At 36.8% G+C, this 12893-nt stretch overlaps 1 protein-coding gene and 1 long non-coding RNA gene across 3 annotated transcripts in view; one reads left to right on the top strand and one right to left on the bottom strand.

Annotated features, from left to right (window-relative positions):
• Window positions 1-38: 38 nt before the first annotated feature.
• Window positions 39-1517, bottom strand: LOC147873780 (uncharacterized). Its single transcript, XR_015535340.1, has 2 exons — window positions 1378-1517; window positions 39-414 (listed from the first exon to the last, which is right to left on the bottom strand). It is a non-coding gene; the product is annotated as an uncharacterized LOC147873780 (long non-coding RNA).
• A 4-nt stretch (window positions 1518-1521) lies between these two features.
• Window positions 1522-12893, top strand: part of muskelin (muskelin 1) — a 25581-nt gene continuing 14209 nt past the window's right edge. For both annotated transcript variants that reach the window (XM_022075885.2, XM_087349695.1), the window contains exons 1-6: window positions 1522-1661; window positions 1909-1978; window positions 4726-4868; window positions 7426-7624; window positions 9690-9882; window positions 11662-11903. In XM_022075885.2, the coding sequence (XP_021931577.2) occupies window positions 1576-1661; window positions 1909-1978; window positions 4726-4868; window positions 7426-7624; window positions 9690-9882; window positions 11662-11903 (933 nt within the window). In that variant the 5' untranslated portion in view covers window positions 1522-1575. The remainder of the gene's footprint in view (window positions 1662-1908; window positions 1979-4725; window positions 4869-7425; window positions 7625-9689; window positions 9883-11661; window positions 11904-12893) is intronic.

Raw genomic sequence — 12893 nt, 5'->3', positions numbered from 1 at the left:
TATCTTCACTAACTGTTTGCTATAACGTCCTTGAAACCTCTGTTCTGATAAATTTTTATTTCCACTGAATACAAGATTAATTAATTTGGCAGTATCCATCTCTTCATGTAATTGAAAACACAAGTGATGTTAACCAATACATGCTCTAATTTTTCTTGCACTGTAACCTGTTACAAAGCTGTGAACCTGCCAGTTCACATGAATACGCTTGCAGTGTGACCACAGGTGTAGGCAATCATGTCAACCTGGCCATCTTACTACAGGTGACCTAGACTGGCCTGCTTGGCATCAGTTATACTAAGCGACATTATAGGTTACTGTGGTCAGCCATTCGTAGGTAGAAGTGTCTTCTAATACACTAAATGAAGAGATTCTCTGCAACAAATAACTCCAGATAGCAGTGGCTGGAATTTCCTGAAAATTAATCATTTAAAAATGAAACTTCATCATCTTTCCCCACTTGACACAAACTTAAACTTTCAGCAGTTGTTAGACACCACTGAAAGCATCACCAACTCTCTCTGGACCCTTTACTTTTTCAGGTGTTCAGTTTTTATTTATTTTTTAGGTCACCATTTTTAGTGTGTTCCATGTCATTTTATTCTGTTATCAGATTCTGCTGTTACTTAATGTCCAAGTTCTAAGTTCATGTCACTTGCTAAATCTTTCAGTTTCACTCCAGTGGCCATGAATTTAACATTCTGATGTATTGTACGTACACACACATTGCTCAGTTATGTTTATGTACAATAATACAATACTAAACCTGAAAAAAGTGCAATTTTACAAAGTTTGCTAGTTTCCAAAGTTCATATAGTCCCACTATTGTTTTGCATATTTTGCGAGGAGTAAGTGGGCGACACTACCAACACGTTTCAAACAAATCCCAGATGCTACTTTTCTGCAATTAATTTACAACATTCGTAATACTGGGACAACTCGAAAGCAAGTTGTGAGGTGTATTTATATATGGTTAAGAAATGTATAACGTTTACGATGAACTCTAGAATGATTCTCTGGGTAATTATCAAAGGAGTTTTTACATGAAAACCTCGGACATGTATTTTTTTAACACCTTTATTTCAGAAACCACTATACGAACTTAAAATCTGGCGAAGTTTCGTAATGGGTTATACTTAGACAATCTACACAGCTCACTAACATGCTCTTATCTGTGCTAAAATGGGCCTCTGCGTAAGCTTATCAGTAGGTTAAACTTCATTTCAGTAAATCGATTAAATTCCCTGTGGCAGAAATTGTCATGGCATTTTATTTTGTCATAACACGTTTCCGTTACCTTAAATATTGCGTATTAAGGAAAACTTTTGATATTGAGAAAAGTTCATGGCATTGATAAAGTTAATTTTATTTTCAAACCTTTGTATTTTATTTCATCAACATCCTTAAAATCTTGGTTCGGTTATCTCCGACCTATGGCATCCTTGGCTGAAGGTAATTTTACTTCATACCTATTCCAACACGTAGATCTGCGGATCATGTCTATGGTTCCCGGTCCAGACTTTTCACTGCCGTCATATGGAACGAACCTAACAAGCGACCGTCAATTCTCAAAACATGGCGGCCTTTAAACAAGATGTTGTGAAGAAGCTAGAATACACTATACACAAATGTTCCAGCTTTATGTCCACATATGTACCTGAGTAAGGGAATATGATCAATGTCCGTTTTAAGCCAATGTTTTTTAAGTATTTTATCAATGTATGTAGTCTTGTCAATTTAGACAACAGAAAATATTCATTTTTAACCTGTCATTCGACACACCTATGTATATATTTGTTCTCGTAGAATTTGTATGGTTTGCATTTGCTTACCATTTTGAAATATTTCAACATTATAATATAGCAGGTGCAGAGGTTGAATGTGTTTAAAATGTCTTAATGTTTTCAGGAATATCCAGGAAGACAAGCCTAGTGATCAGTCATCTCGATGGTCTTCTGATACAAACAACCCACCACAGGTTTGAATATTGTAGATTTAAAATCAGGAAGCGTATATCTGAGAGAAACCTTGCCGTTTATTATCAATGCTCTTCATTTTAGAGAAGTTGTCATTTTCTTGTATTGTGGGATCATGCTCTGTTAATCACACACTTGCAATTCCTTTTTGTTAATACACAACACCACCATCAGTGTCTTTTGCATTACTGCAATATCACATTTCACTGGTGGCACTTCAGGACAATATATTTCAGCTGTTAATACAATCATGTTTGTTCAACACTACTTTGCTTGTGCAAGTCCCTGTACTTGTCACTGTAAATGTATTACGATATGTTGATTTTTGGAGATTAGAAAAGTAGCAAAACATTAAAAACATGTTGAAACCTGCATGGCTCAGAACTAAAGTGGATGACGTTCGCAATAACTTATTTCAAGAAATATGCTTCAAAGTAGGACCCCTGCGCACACACACACTTGCTCCATCGATCCTGCCATTGTTGGAAGCACCGGCGGAAGGCTTCGTTTGGAATCTTCCGGAGGTCGGCTGTCGCATTCGACACATCGCTGGTTGTGCAGCAATTCCTCGCTGAGAAAAGCATTCCCGTGATCACCCAACCACCATACTCTCCGGATCTTGCTCCGAGTGACTTCTGGCTGTTCCCTACTCTGAAAATGGGCCTCAAGGGGACGCGTTTCACAACCATGGAGGACATCAAATCGAATGCGACGGCCGAACTCCGGAAGATTCCAAATGAAGCCTTCCGCCGGTGCTTCCAACAATGGCAGGATCGATGGAGTAAGTGTGTGTGCACGCAAGGGTCCTACTTTGAAGGTGATTAGGTAAGCGTTGCCATATGTCCTACCATTACAGTGCTATACCACAGTTCCAGGAACTTTTTGACTGCCCCTCATATAACCATTTATGCCTTGTAACATTTGACATTTTGTAACAAATTTTTATGATGAGGGGTTCTTAGTCCCCTAACAACCCCCAAGCTGGAGGACCACACATTTTTGGCTTAATGTCTGTGACACTTTCAAATGGACACTGTTTTGTCACTGGTAAGGTCTGGCATATGAGTTGTTGTGGTGTAATGAATATATTGGGGATGGAGGAAATATCACTATAAAATACTGAACATCTTAGTGGAGTGGTTAGCTCTTCTGCTTCATGTTTCGGAGGTCTCAGATTAAAATCTTGGCTTAGAGACCAGCTATCTTGAATGAGGTTTTTTGTGCTTTTCTTCAGTCTCTCCAAGCAAATCCCTAAATAGTACCTTAAATTTGGCCATGACTGCTTCCTTCCACATCCTTTCCAATTCATTACTCACTGCCATTCTTTCATCCTACACTGTATAGTCTATATGCTGAAAGCATAATTAAATCAAGTAAAAGTATATAAATAAACCACTATCAAATATTAGGTTCAATTGAACATAGTTTAGTTGAGTTTTAACCCGTTAACCAACCACTTTATCCTTCTTCCTTCCTTCACCAAATTTCCTATTTGCAGGTCCACAACTGTTATGACAAAATTGTTGTTGATAATCTCGAGACAGTTGTCATTTATGGTCTTGTTCACCTTCTGGTCCTGCCTGTCCCATTTCTGAGATGTGACGTCTATGAGGCCAGAGGACTGTTGAAGCTTAAAGTAGGTGCTGCAGTCATGTTGGAAGCTTATTATTGCTCAGATTAATAAGTTATTGTCAGAAGCAAAGGAAGCGAAATGTATGCAGAGATATCTCTGCTGAATCTTTTTTTTTTTTTTAAAAAAAAAAGCTTAGACCTTTGCCAGAGATGCCCAGTACCTTACTGCTGGGCAATTAGGTCTCCTCTCTTGATATAGTTTTATGTCCCATTTTTCATTCCTGCCCTGACATAATTTGACAAATTAGAGATGGTGGCAGTATGTCTCTTATTTTTATCCATCTGCCCTGTTTCCGCTACCACTCCCTGGATGGTGATCAGGTCCTTGAATCCTCAGTTAGCTTCTCACTGCGGCTACACTTTAGCTGCCAAATATGCTACATCATTGCATTTGAAAGTTAGTGTTTAAACTAGATGTAGTACAAGGATTTTAAATCAGCGTTTTCATTGCACAACTCAATTTGTCACTGTATGAATTAATTTTAGAGTTCAGATAGGTCTACATGTCCTTTAAGCCACCCTTAACAGATTGAAAATAAATAAAAAAGGTATTTGTTTTATTGTCTTACAATATCACCATTTTCTGGTGTTAAGTGATGGTTGAGAAAGGTGTCGATTTTGATGTTTATCGCTTGTTTTAAGGCATTGTAATTTATCTATAGTAACTGCAGAATATTTATGAAGTATGAGTCATAATGTGTCATTGTTAGTTAAAATTTGAATTGATGTCTTTGGTATGCAAATAAAATGCACTGTCACTGATCTACCCTCCAATGTAGATCACTACATCAGCTATTAGCTGTGGTGGAATACAGCACATGTTTGTACATTAATGTCATCCCCTTTGGTAGTTGAATCATAATGGTGGAACCATAACCATTAAGTCAAGTGTGTAGGAAATATCTGTGTTAAACTTTAGTTAGTTTCAGGATTTAAGCTTTGGTCATTGTGTTCAGTGTGGCACTATTTACAAATAACCATATCTGTTGAGTCCACTTCAAAACTATCCACCCACTGAAATATTGTTTTATTATATTAGATTTGACAGATGATTAAAGTAACAAGGTGTAATTAAGATAAAGTGTAAATAATGTTAACAATTTATTCTTATTTTCAGTACCTAACATTAAAGCTACAAAAGCATTCCATAGTTGAGTCCATCACATTTGGAAAATATGAGAAAACACATGTATGCAATCTTAGGAAGTTCAAAGTATTTGGTGGTCTTCAAGATAACAATATGATTGAATTACTCGAAAGGTAAGATCTTTCGATGTAATTTTAAGCAAGCTGTTTCTACCCAAACAAAGACATTGTACAAGGTTATTGAAAGATAACTCTGTGGTTTTAAAAGCTGAATATTTCATTTAATTAGACATGCAATCATGGGGATTGTTGTGAAATGTTAAGTGTATCACAACATTTTCATTCCTTGCCTGGTGCACAGGCACTCCACTCCTTTCTCTCTGTTACTGTAAAATTGTGTGCCTGATGTAGTCAGTATGGTGGCATCTCTGCTGGAGAGAGCCCAGTGTTATATGTTTTGCCGAGCTAAAGCCCATTGTAACCATTCAACAAAATATTTGATGTGTTTCCAGAAGGGGACATCCATGCATGAAATTAATTTGTGCTCAATTTAATGAAATATTAATCATGTAAAAGCAGAAATCACCAAGAAGACAATGTACTTCAGAAAATGATGTTGAATACATAAGAGTATCATATGTATGGAGCCCAAAGAAAAACTTGCTTCAGTATACTCAAAATCACAGTCCAAAATGTGTTACATTAGTGGCTGAGTTTATGCTAACTGCAATAGGCAAATGGTTTCACTTGTACTGAGAGAGTCAAATTTGCATTCATGTGCAGGACGCAAGGAATGAAAACTTTGTGAGATGTTGAACTTTTCACATTAAACCCCATGATTATATGTCTAAAATTAAATGAGATGTTAAACTTTAAATCTATGGAGTCTTTTTATGGCTCTTGTGAACACGTTAATGAACCTTTGAGTTCCATAAAATGTTAGGAAGTTCTTGAGTGGCTGAGTGACTGTTGGCTTCTCAGGAAGGATTCAGCTCCATATATATCACTGAAAGCCTCTCTTAACTTTATTATCAACTTATCTTTTACGTGGTACACTGTTTTCAAGAATAAAGGTCTGGTGAACAAGTAATAAGTGTGTAACTATTAAATCTGATATAGACAAAGTTTCATTACTTAATTCCATTCCAAAGACTGAGCATGACGGTATAACCATCAGATCTAAAATGGAGGAAATGTAACTACCAAAATGTATTTTAAGTTAGGTACTGTAAGTTTGTTATTTAATGTGCAGAAAGTACTGAATAACCAGTGAAATTGATTTGGCCTTGAACGCGTTAATAAATCAGTCAGTTTTAAGCCTGTGTTTGATTTATTTAATCTTTTAAAATTCAGTGGTAACCGTTTGCACCATGTGCTTCGAGAACCATTAATGCTACATTTTGCCCACAGAATAAATATTAAGTTTCTTAGAATAAAATGAAATTATTTCCTTAAACAGCATTGACCAAGAATAAAGAAGTGTTGTGTTTTCTTTGAGATAAGAACTGCATTTTTAAATATTATTTAAATGAACTTTGACTTTGAAGGGTTAATTTGTTTATAGTCACAAGTTAGCATTGTATGTAATTTGACTTCAACTGTTAATCATATAAGCAGTGTAGTCATGTTGATGTAACCTCTGCATCTTGCTAAGACCAAGAAGCAGATTATATCACATATAAGATTAATTTTAGGTATTGATTTTAATTGTTTGTTGTGTGTCAAAGTTGAGTATAATCAGTTCATTTGAACCAACTATAAACCTGCCGAGAATGGGACAGGAATCGCAATATAAGGCCTGTCTTACTTTAATCTCAATTTCACATTATATGTTGTTCAATGTGTTTTACCATTACAAAACTTTCCATTAATTTAGTTTTATTTATTTTGAAAGTTTTATTTTTTATTTAATGTGTTGACAGAAATGGGATTTGAAAGTGATGTGTTGATGTTACATTCAAAATATTTATATTGTGATGTTTATACGAGGCGCGTCCTCAAAGTAAGTTTCCCTGGGGCCGTTTACAGAAACAAAACACAATTTCATGGAAATATTTATTGCAACAGATACAGCAAGTGTCCAGCTATTTTTCAACATATTCGCCACCGGAATTGAGACATTTGTCATACCGTGGGACCAACTTTTGAATACCTGTGTCGTAGAAGTCTGCCGCCTGGGATTGGAACCACTGTGTGACAACCATCTCCGCCTCTCTGTCATGCTCAAAACGCTGACGCTGACCGGACAGGAATTTCTTGAGGTGTAGGAAAAGATGGAAATCACTGGGAGCGAGGTCCGGGCTGTAGGGTGAATGATTAAACACCTCCCAGCTGAACTCCTGCAGGAGACTTGCTGTCCGTCAAGCCGTGTGCGGCCTAGCGTTATCACTGACCGCACTTCACAGTCGGCGGGAGCTGGAATAAGAACCTCGATCTTCAACAGCTGCAACGATGCTACTGTGAGAACGCGGGAGGTGCCGTTAGTGCATGCGCCATGCTACGTCATTGCTCTATCACGTACGCACAGTCGCTTCGCGCAATATAAGGTTTGCTAGCTGTGGGACGAGTGGGAAACTTACTTTGAGGACGCGCCTCGTATGTGTTTGAGTACATCTTATTGGATTGTCTTTGTTCCTTTTAAATTCTAATGTACTGTATACCTATCATGTGAAAGATGAATAACTGAATAATACATTTTTTATAGAATCTTTTGTTGTCTGTATTTAAACAGTGGTTTGAAGAATGACAGTACAGCAGAGACATTCCAGTTGCGCCACACCATTGGAGATCGTCCATTTCCTTGTCGATACATTAAGATCATGCCTCTGCAGTCATGGGGACCCAGCTTTAATTTTAGCATATGGTTTGTGACGTTGACAGGAGTGGATAATTGGGATATAGTGAAGCCTTGTATGGACTGGTTCAATACTGTGAGTAATATTTAAAGCTTGACTGTAGCAGTATAAATTATCATTGTATTATTCACTTTCAGACAAGATATCAGTTTCTGCGTGATCTCTGCATGAATAGCATGTGGACGTCACGTATTTCTGTCTGTCTGAATGTTTCATTGTCAGTATTACTCTTCAGATATCAATGAAACTTGATATTCAGGGTGTACAGTAAAAATTGTGTGAATTTTATTTTGCTTCATATTTGTACTCTTTACTTGAAGCTCAAATCTAACTACATCAAGGAAATGCCACATTATGTTTCATTCAAGGAAGTAAGTTAAGGCAGTTTGAGGAAATTAGGTTATATATGTGCCAATCATTAGTAGTGTTTATTACCATTGCATACAAACAAAATAGAGCCCTGCAATATTTCTGATGCGTTAGTTACGGAGTCTCCCAGAATGCTCTCAATTTAGACAAAGATTTTGTAGCTTGAAGATATCCGTCTTCTGGGTCATCAGGGCGATGAATATTCATCGCCCTGATGACGGAGGCAGTATGACCTCTGAAACGTTGGTTAACATCGACCAGACTACACAGCGCAACAACCCAGAAGACGGATATCTTCATACTCACTGCTGTGAGAACCTCAAGTCTTACATTTTGTAGCTCGTTTTCTGATCTATTCTTAATACTCTTTACAACTCTTTATGCCTGTCGTTTGTTGATTGCAAGATACTGTTATTTCTTCTTGTAAATTCAAAGCAGTAAACTAAATAATATTTTATGAAACAAATAACAAAGTAATCTTGTGGTAATGTGGTAAAAATTGTACGCTTATCAATCCAGTTAAGCAGAACATGTCTTTGAAAGTGTCTTCGAATATATCAATCTTACCTTCGCATGTTGCACCCTGTTTTCGCAAGCTAACTGGTCATTACAATATGACTATTACATCTATATCAGAGGGAATACCAAGACCAACACTTGATTTAACTTCAAGTTTACTTTGTAAGTTCTAATTTCTTGTTTCGATGTGACAGCTGCAAATAATTATTTCAATTGAATTGACTTTAAACCAGTGAACGAGACCTACCTTGAAACAAACAACCCCCAAACTTAATTTTCACTCATTCTGAGTCATGGCAGTGGAAGAAATGCCACTGCCATGGTAATTCATTTTAATTCTTAGTTTTTGAGTTTGGGTATTGATTTGATTATCTGATGAGTAGATAATTGCTTTTAATCATAGCAATTGAGGAAACTGTAAACACAGTCGGCCAGAGGTCTGGGACAGTCTCATTTGAGATGCATATTGCATCTTTGTGAAAGAACATTATACACCAGCATTTAAAATTGTCATTATTGTACGTTAACATTGTATTAAATTACAAAATTATTTCACTTATACTGAAGTAGATACACCATGTGGTATCCAGCATGTTATGTCTTTATACACTGATGCTTAATTCAAACTTCTTTGTCTGCAGTAACCCAGCTATAATTCTGGAAAATATTGTGCCGTCCTATGTAGGTAAAGGACTTGTGATCCAAGTATTCCTACCAGCTGTTGAAAAACACTTTCAAAATCCCCATAAGGCAATGGCCTAGCTTCTGCAACAATTGTAAACAACATAAATAAACAGTCGTTAACATTAATATATACGTTTTTTTTACAGTGATGTATATATGGTAAATTGATTTTTCTTGCTTTTAACTTCTGTTTTGTTTCACATTTTAATTATTAACCAATTAATTAAAATACTGTATATATTGCCACTTGATTTAATTTGAGTATTAGAAGGTATTCAATTATATTGTTGATGTAATTCCTTTTCAACTTCTTGTTGTAAGCCATGAGAATGGCTATAATGTAGCCTAAACCTTTTTATATACAGACGTAAGGTTATTGACAAAAAGTCACAAGTTTTTTTGTGAAATTAATGGTCAATAGAATATTGTATTGCCTTCCTGAGGGATGTAAATTTAATGTGTAGAATGTAATGGACCAGACATACAGATACTTATTATCATTAGGTTATTGACATGTGACAGTGTTCATGTTCTGCCATAAAGACAGCAGATTTAATATTTATTTTAGTATCGGGAACAAGAAGTGGTTAGATTATGTCTGAAACATTTTCGGCAACACAACTATCAAGAGGCTTTTGAGTCACTGCAGAGGCGTACACAAGTGCAGTTGGAGGATCCTGTGTTGAGCAAGTTGCATGACATACTTGTCACTCATGGAGATTATGAGGGCACAGAACACTTCATGGAGCATTCTGTTGCCTGTAAGTTATATGTATTTTTGTTTTGTGTAAATTTTTGCCTCATTTTAATACTTGAGTGATGGTGTGACATCTTTATGACAGTGATGATTATATCGGTGTGACTTTCTGGTATAAAATATTTCTGTTTTGAAGATGGAAAAGCTGGCTTAATGTCTCAGAATGTTTTGAAAATACCATACTACAAAATATAACCTATCACTGCCAGAGGATGTAAATCAGTTTCGGTAATTTGAGGTCAGAGGAATTAGGTCTTTATAAAGTCACAAACATGCATTGTGGTGTGGTAGTTCTTGAAGCAGTGAGAACATTGACGAGGCAGCACATTTATTATGTTCTTTAGCCTTTATTTTTTGTTGGCAGGATTTTTAATAAGATGTCACCCTAACTTGAGGCACTATGTGATTAGAGGAATGTTAGTCCATTTTGAATAAAAATTTACTTGGATATTATCCATCGTCTAGTAAATATAAAACGTAAAACGACGTTTCGGAGATGGGGCTCTATCTCCGTCTTCAGGTTCCTACTCAGTTGGGCCCACTAGATAGAGCTAATTCCTATCTCCGGACAAATTAAAAAGTGAAAGTCCCAGAATAAAAAGGCATTACCACACCATCCATCCGTGGGACGCAAAAGAATAGTATGTAGAAAACAAAATTCATAAACACGAATAAAGCCAGAAAACAAAAACTCACAAAAGGTGGGAATAAATACACATGAATATTAATGGGGCCAGAGTATTATTAACTGAACCCAATACCATCTACAGAAAATACAAGGAGGCGGCACACATGGCACTACTCGCCAATCCTATCAGCCAGCCTAGTTTGGATTTATCTCCTATTTGGATACCTGTAATCTCCGAAGAAATCCAAGTTGGGCATCGAGTTTCGTATTAATATTCATGTGTATTTTTTCCCACCTTTTGTGAGTTTTTGTTTTCTGGCTTTATTCGTGTTTATGAATTTTGTTTTCTACATACTATTCTTTTGCGTCCCACGGATGGATGGTGTGGTAATGCCTTTTTATTCTGGGACTTTCACTTTTTAATTTGTCCAGAGATAGGGATTAGCTCTATCTAGTGGGCCCAACTGAGTAGGAACCTGAAGACGGGAGATAGAGCCCCATCTCCGAAACGTCGTTTTACGTTTTTTAAGTTTTATTACTAGACGATGGATAATATCCAAGTAAATTTTTATTCAATTGACTCTTCACCATCGTCAAGAAGTTTTAGATTAGTCCATTTTGTTCCTCTGCTTTGCACTACCATATTTAAAAAGAAGGTTCTCTGTGTTCTGAATTCTGAAAGATTGCTATTTATTTGCCTTCTGTATATTCTTAAATAATGGATTTAGCAATGTGCTGGTTAGCAGCCTTCAAAACTATTTCATGTACCATTTTATCATACATTTTCATTATAACATGTATGCCTGTGAAGCTGTATAATTTCACATCTTGCAGATGACAAGCATATGATTGTGTTCATTATCTGGTGCCTTCTATGAGCTGTAGTTGTTCATATAGACTGGACTAGACTATGGCTATGGATTGGACAATCAAGAGTCTGATTATAGGCTGTTGCAGGGATTTTTCTCATCACTGCCATATCTAGATTGACCATGAGGCCCTCCCAGCCTCTTGTCCAATGAATACTGGTGCTTTCAGTAATTCATGTCATATCATAATTATTCAGCTGATTCAGAAATTCCATGTTATTGAACCTAAAATGTTATCACTGTATTGACAGAGTTAGGTATAAGTAATCAACTTTTTTTTTTCCAGGTGGTCTCTTCAGCCAGTATATTAGACAGCAAGAATACCATCCAGTATGGCGTCCTATTCAACCTGCTGACTCTGAAATACAGCCAGGAATGAGAGGGGGCCACCAGATGTGTATGGATCCGTACACAGAAACAGTTTTCTTGTTTGGTGGTTGGGATGGGAACCAAGACTTGAGTGACCTTTGGGCATTTCATGTGCCGACCCGAAAATGGACTCTTGTCACAAAGGATACAGAAGCAGAGGTTAGCAGCATATTTTATTGTATGAAAAAGGACACAAGCACAGAGCACAATAATTTACACCTGCTAAGAAATTTATTCTCTTTGTTTCAAAGACAGAAGTGTGGCTGTACGTACAATACCAAAGCAAGACGTAGAAAGGTATAAATATTTGTTAGTTTTGTGTTAATCTTAAATAACTTGTTTATTTTCATTCAAGATATAAGGACTGTAATATCACAACATATAAGTGGTTAAAAATTAATAATAACCTGAATTATGAATATACGAGGTGTGATCGGTAGGTTTCCAGACTGCGCGTATAAAAACCCGTACACTTATCTCAGGTATTAAATTCATCCATCACCCTTGAAGTAGTTCCCCTGGGAGTGAACACAACGATCCCAGAGCCGCTGCCAAGCCTGGAAGCATCCCTGGAAATCTTTCTTTGTCAGCCTGTCAAGCACCATAGGTTTCTGTAGCTGTTTTGGCGAGTCTTTGGCAATAGATTCAGGCAGAATCGCAGATGGTGCTTGACAGGCTGACAAAGAAAGATTTCCAGGGATGCTTCCAGGCTTGGCAGCAGCGCTGGGATCGTTGTGTTCACTCCCAGGGGAACTACTTCGAGGGAGATGGATGAATTTAATACCTGAGATAAGTGTACGGGTTTTTATACGCGCAGTCTTGAAACTTTCCGATCGCACCTCGTAGATCTACCTACATAAGTTGACAGGAATTTAGATGCTGATATTTTCTAGAAGGTTAAGACTTAATTTAACTTAATTCAGCATCACAATGATGCATTTTTGTTGATTTAGCTGAATTATAATAAACATAAAAAAAACGTGAGATTTAATGTTCTCATGGTGGTGAAGATGGTAATGTTGTTCTTCTGGGTTATGACACTGTATGCACTCATAGGTAGACACCAGTGTTTTGGAAACATACTGTCTCCACCTTTCAGCCTTGAAGATGGAGACAGTACGTTTCTCCAAAATGTTGGTATGTACGTAT

The sequence above is a fragment of the Zootermopsis nevadensis genome, unplaced genomic scaffold (assembly GCF_977971745.1).
Source record: "Zootermopsis nevadensis isolate Lab colony 2312 unplaced genomic scaffold, Znev_1.0 Znev_ptg000016l, whole genome shotgun sequence".
In the NCBI taxonomy this organism is placed as follows: domain Eukaryota; kingdom Metazoa; phylum Arthropoda; class Insecta; order Blattodea; family Termopsidae; genus Zootermopsis; species Zootermopsis nevadensis.
This window is presented reverse-complemented; position numbering and strand designations above follow the sequence as displayed.